The 5987-nt window shown below is 46.2% G+C and overlaps 1 protein-coding gene across 3 annotated transcripts; it reads right to left on the bottom strand.

Moving 5' to 3' along the window:
* Positions 1-1859: 1859 nt before the first annotated feature.
* Positions 1860-5711, bottom strand: FIGNL1 (fidgetin like 1). Of its 3 annotated transcripts, none has more exons than XM_054991521.1 (2): positions 5705-5711; positions 1860-3960 (listed from the first exon to the last, which is right to left on the bottom strand). In XM_054991521.1, the coding sequence occupies exon 2, from the start codon at positions 3955-3957 to the stop codon at positions 1924-1926; it is 2034 nt and encodes a 677-aa protein (XP_054847496.1). In that variant the 5' UTR covers positions 3958-3960; positions 5705-5711; the 3' UTR covers positions 1860-1923. The 3 variants fall into 3 exon arrangements, with proteins under 3 accessions (XP_054847496.1, XP_054847495.1, XP_054847494.1); XM_054991520.1 differs by lacking the exon at positions 5705-5711 and adding an exon at positions 5565-5642; XM_054991519.1 differs by lacking the exon at positions 5705-5711 and adding an exon at positions 5346-5618.
* Positions 5712-5987: the final 276 nt, after the last annotated feature.

The raw sequence follows: 5987 nt of genomic DNA, 5'->3' as shown, positions 1-5987 counted from the left end.
AAGAAATGGCTGGAATGGGAATTCCCTGTGCATTTTCAGATTCTGAATTTTCTACCCTCGTAGCAATGATCCACCTTCTAACGTCATCTTTTGAGATCAAAGGAGACTCAGGATGAACAAAAGTGAACTGTTGACAAGATCCTCTATTTGAGATTTGGGGAGGGAGGTTACTCCCCTGTGCCCTTTCCTTTCTCCTTGCTTAACTTTATCAATTACCAAACAGGTGCCTATATGCTGGCAATGTAGCAATTCTATCAGCTGGGCTCCTCTAGACAGTTGCTCTCTCATAGATCTGCACCTGTCTCCCCAGCTCAGTTCAGGACCTTCTCAGTCGTTAGTCCAAACCTGTGGCACAGTATGCTGGAGGAAGTCTGAGGTACACCCTTATCATTGCCTCTTCAGAAGCAATGCATAAACATTTTGATTTCAGCAGACCTTTACTTCAAACGGCTGCATGAATTCACTGTCAACATCACAATGGCCAACACCCTCAGTAATATCAAGACTGGTGAAGAGTTCTGGTGGCACGCTGTTGTGTCATTTGGTGGGTCGGTCCTAACAAAAAGTATTATGTAGATTGTGTTCTGTAACAGTTCCGGTCAGACCAACTTGTCATTGTGGAGTTCCAATTATTAGGGGAATTTATGTTCTCTGGTTTACTTTTTTGCCTTTTGGCATTTTGGTATGTGGTTTGAATCTTCGGACAAGGGCAGAAACATTTTAATTAATAAATCTGAGAAAACACCTACCTTCCTTTAAGGAACTATTAATGTAGGGTAATTTTTGAAAAATACCATCTTTCTTCCACAGTCTGAAATTCTATCACTTCAGCACACGCCTCCTCATTCTGCAGCATGCTACACGCAACGAAGGGAAAGGGGGCTTAGTTAGGCAGGCTTCAAGTCTGAGTGGAAGAAACAAGAGCACTGAGAACTTTAAAGGATGCTAGGGGAGAACCTGATCTCATCAGATCTTGGAAGCCAAGCAACGTTGGCCTTGGTTAGTAACTGGATGGGAGACCTCCAACTAAGACCAGGGTTGCAGAGGCAGGCAATGGCAAACCACCTCTGCTAGTCTCTTGCCATTAAAACCCCACCAGGGGTCACCATAATTCAAATATGACTTGAGGACAGGATTGCATTTTCAGGGATGTCCACCCCTAACAAATCCAGGTAGTCCAGATCCAGGTTTCAGAGATTTAAAAAATCCAGGATCCCTGAAATCCAGATAAGATTCTCTAATCTAGGTTAGAGAATCTATCTCATATTTGGTGGTGAAGAGTACCCTCAAGTCATAGCAGCATGGAGCTTGGCTGTTTGTGTCACTGCTCTCTCACCACCACTGCTGCTCCACTTCTGCCATGGCTGCTGCCTACCACCAGATAATCTGGCCCAGTGGTTCTGAGAACCCAGATCTGATCCAGGGTTCAACCTGGAGAACTGGCATAGCCAGATTATGCTGGATTGGCATAAATCCAGCTTTTGTGGTGGGTTTTCAGATCCAGATTGTACACCCTTATGCCCAATGTCCCTGGTGAATGCCCAGCCCCCAAAGCTTTAAGATGGCGAGTTTTTGACTTATACAGCAAAAAAATACTACTGCCTCTTTCCATAGATACTGTGTCTTGGTTAGTACAGTGGAACAGTTCAAGTATTTTCACACCAACTGAACTGCATGCATGTTTACTCCTAAGTAAATCCTGTAAATTCAATGGAGTTTGCTTCATTGTTAGTGTGCCAAGGACTACAGCCTGTCGTAACTATAATGCATCTTTCAAAGCAGTTGATCTGCTCAAAGGACATGTTAGTTCAGGCAACAAAGCAAACAACATGAGTTAGGATTTTCTTCACATTTATTAGAACAATTTAGACTTTTTTAAAAACATAAAAAATAGGAATTCCCATAGATCCTAATTCATTATTCTTATCTTCCGCAACCAAATGTTTGATTCCAGGTGTCGTACAATTCTAGATCTCTGGAGGATACACTAGGGCGCACTGTTCTTAAAGCATTATCAAAATCTTGAAAAACAATAGGCCGTACTTGCTCAGGTGTGATAGTTGCAATATCAACAAATTGAAGGCTACGAATGGGACCTAGAGAAGCCTCTCGACAAAGCTGAGTCATATCAGCCCCAGAAAACCCATCTGATTTTTTAACAATGAGCTCCACTTCCTCTTCAGTAAGGGAACAGTGTTCCTTTGACATCAGACGGGACACAATCTGTTTTCTGGCAGAAGCTTCGGGAAGTGGGATGTATAATCTCTTCACTAGCCTCCTCCTAGCGGCCTCATCAATCTCTTGTGGACGGTTGGTTGCTCCTACAACTAGTAAGCGGTCTTCAGAAGAAGTTGTTGCTCCATCTAGCTGAACCAAAAATTCTGTTTTTATTCTTCTAGAAGACTCATGTTCCCCATCTCCGCGCTGGGACAAGAGAGAATCAATTTCATCAATAAAAATTACTGCTGGCTGATGGCAACGTGCTACAGCAAACAATGCACGGACCATCTTTTCCCCTTCACCTACCCATTTAGAGGTAAGCGAAGAAGCACTGATGCTAAAAAACGTGGCACCAGACTGACATGCAATGCATTTACCAATGAGTGTCTTCCCTGTCCCAGGGGGACCAAATAGAAGAATTCCTTTTGGCGGGCCCCGTAAGCCAACAAAAATGTCAGGCCTCAACATAGGCCATACTACTATCTCTTTAATGGTCGCTTTTGCAAACTCAACTCCTGCAATGTCATCCCAGTTGACTGAAGGCCCACGGTCCATAATCTCATGCATAATAAGTTCTATCATTTTCGGTTCTATATTCTTTAACCGTTCATCTGTAGGACAAGGTAACTCTGCAGACGCACTAGGTTTGCACTGCACTCCCATATGTTCACTTCCATCTTGTTTTGGCACTGGAGGGACAAACTTGCCAAATGGACCCCGAGACCTTCCAGCTCCCAAAGACTTTTTTGTACCACCGTAAGATGAGAGCGGAGCACGCGGGAGTTGGTTTTGGCATTTTTTCTGTTGATCCACCCAGAGTTGCTCCTTTGCAGTTTTGAAACCGGATGTTCTGTTCTCATTATTTCTACTTCCACTCTCTGAATTCTTTCCTTCTGTATTAACTGCAGACTTATGACCATATGCTATGTTACTACATTCTTCATTAAATGCAAAAAAGGTTTTCCTTTTCCCTGGATTGCTCATCCCTGCAGTAAAAGCAGATTGAGTAGAAGATGAGAAATTTTGTCCCAAACCAGAAGCGTATTTCAGTGAACTATTAAATGCTGAATCGCTATTTCCAAATAATGGGGTTGCACGAGATCCTATATCAGACACTTCACTTACAGGCACAGATGAAAAAGCATGTGCAACTCCTATTTTGGCTGAGGAAGCCATGCCATTTTGATGACACTTCAGAGAAGTGGCACCCACAAGGATGTCTGGTCCCTCACTTACACAATTTGATGAGCCAACTCCAAGCACAGATTCTCCATCACCAGTGTACAGAGCTGGTTTGGGAAGACCCAAAGAAACAGAGGCATTGACCTCTTTATCTGCTTGGGCCATCAGAGACCTCTGGAACTTTTTGCCAGTCCGCATCATCTCTTGCACACACTCTAATTCCATCACATTACTTGTTGTCAAAGCAGATTGCCATTTTTCACTGTCATTTTGCTGACTTCTTGCCAAAGTCAAAATGTTGTCGGCATAGTTATTCAAGCCAGTCTCTGCGTTGTCAGAGTCAATAATTGCAGAGTACTTTTCTGAATATTTTTTGAACAGGCTGGCAGCACAAACCTGGGAGATCTCAGAGTTTGCCCATGCATACTGAATGCGTAAAATCTGTGCACGGTATGCATCTGCCTTCTGTCCTGGTGTACAGGTGCCAGAGGTGACAGCAAAGAAATTCTTCTGCCATTCACTCAGGTGTATGTCACTGGGACTAGCAGTCTGCATGATCTACAGAGAAACAAACAAAAGATTTAGTGTTTAGTTTACCTAAAACATTCACTCTTGTTATGGATAATACAGTTAAGTGTCAATACTTCTCTCATTCATAATTTCACTTGACAATAGTTAAGTAGCGTCAAGTATTTCAGACAGCTAGAAAAATAATTTCACATTTCTCAGATAAAATAGATTTATGGAGTTCAAACATTTGATGGTACTATTGGAGTGGGCATGAATCTCTCCCTTCAATAGTAGAGGCCTCAATGTCCTCTCCTATAATTCACCATTCAACAGAAACACCTTCCATTTCTAAAGCAGTTCTAAACATCTATACCAAGTGTTGAACTTTATGGTGCAATCCTAAACAGTTATACCCTTCTAAAACCATTGACTTCAGTCTATTTAGACGGATGTATCATCTTTTTAGGACAGTTACTGATGGTTCAGCTGTTCCTCTCTTCTGGGGTTTATTTATTTATTTTATCGATGTCATTTATAATCTGCCTTTCTCACTGAGACTCAAGGCAGATTACATAGTGAGAGATTAGTACACTCAATTTCAATGCAAATCTGCAAGGACAATCTTGCTCCACCGCCACGTTAGACCAAATAATACAACAGGTACTACTGTCTATAGGCTACAACCACAACTACTGCTTAATTTGGAAAAATATACTTAAGAGATAATCCAGACAGCAGTCCCGGTTTGGGGGAATTCCTGAAAATTTTGGTGGTGAAGCCTGGAGGGGGCTGAGCTTGGGGGGGGGGGGGGTAGGGAGACCTCAATGGGTTATAATGCCACAGAGCCCACCCTCCAAAGCAGCTATTTCCTCAAGGGGAACCACTCTCTTCCATCTGGAGACTAGCTGTAATTCCAGGAGATCTCCAGGACTTAGGTGGAGGTTGGCATCATAGGGTTGTAAGCCTCCAGGTGGTGGCTGGAGATCTCCTGGAAGTAAAACTGATTTCCAGGTCACATAGATCAATTCCCCTGGAGAAAATGGCTGCTCTGGACAGTGGTCACTATGGCATTATACCTAATAATAACATTCAATTTATATGCTACCCACCCTTCAGGACAACTTAACACCCAGTCAGAGTGATCTACGGAGTATGTCATTATTATCCCCACAACAATCACCCTGTGAGGCGGGTCTGAGAGAGAGCTCTGAAAGAGCTGTGACTGGCCCAAGGTCACCCTGCTGACTTCAAGCAGAGCAGTGGGGAATCAAACTCGCTTCTCCACAGTCCTGCCTCTCTTAACCACTGCACCAAACTAGCTCCCACCCAATGCTCCTTGCTGCCGTCCCTCCCCAAACCCCGCCTTCTCCAAGCTCCACCCCCCTAAATCTCCAGGAATTTCCCAACCTGGAGCTGGCAACCCGAATCCCTACCTAATAATGATGTAAAGATCAAATTACATCGGGGTGGAAAGGGTTAACCCAACCACCCCTTCTCTCGGCGCCAGGGTCCCGGTCCCAAGGGCTCCCTCTCCAGTCCCAAACCGGAGACGCCGCCGGCCCTCGCCTCTAGTCCACCCCTCAGAAGGAACGGCCGCCCCGCTCTAAAGAGGCCTAGAGGCTCCAGCCTTTCAAGTCTGGCTCGGCACCCACCCCTGAGGGGAAGCCAGCGAGACTCTCCAGCGGCAGGGCATGAGCAGGGAGAAGGAGGCGAAACGGCCTGCTCCCCACCCAGCCACCCAGCCGCCCCCGGGCCCCGCTATCGCCCCACGGAGGGGGCCGCCTCCACCCACCCCGCCGCCGCCGCCGCCGCTTCCCGCCCTCAGAGAGTCGCCTCAGCCAGGCCCCGCCTCCTCAGTCGCGCGCCGAAACAGAAACGGTCGCCCAGACCACGCCCCTTTTCAGCCATCGGCCAATCTGCCGCTCCAAAACCCTCCGCGGGAAAAGCTCCGCCGAGGAGGGACTTCTGAATCGCGCGCCGCGCCTTGGGACTGAGGGAGGGGCGAAGCGGGGAAGGAGGGAGGCCCCGCCCCTCAGGCCCCGCCGCCGGGGCTGCTGCTGCTGCTCTGGCGACCT

This window comes from Eublepharis macularius, chromosome 11 (assembly GCF_028583425.1).
Source record: "Eublepharis macularius isolate TG4126 chromosome 11, MPM_Emac_v1.0, whole genome shotgun sequence".
In the NCBI taxonomy this organism is placed as follows: Eukaryota; Metazoa; Chordata; class Lepidosauria; order Squamata; family Eublepharidae; genus Eublepharis; species Eublepharis macularius.
The sequence above is the reverse complement of the archived record's forward strand: the minus strand, read 5'-3'. Positions and strand labels throughout refer to the sequence as shown.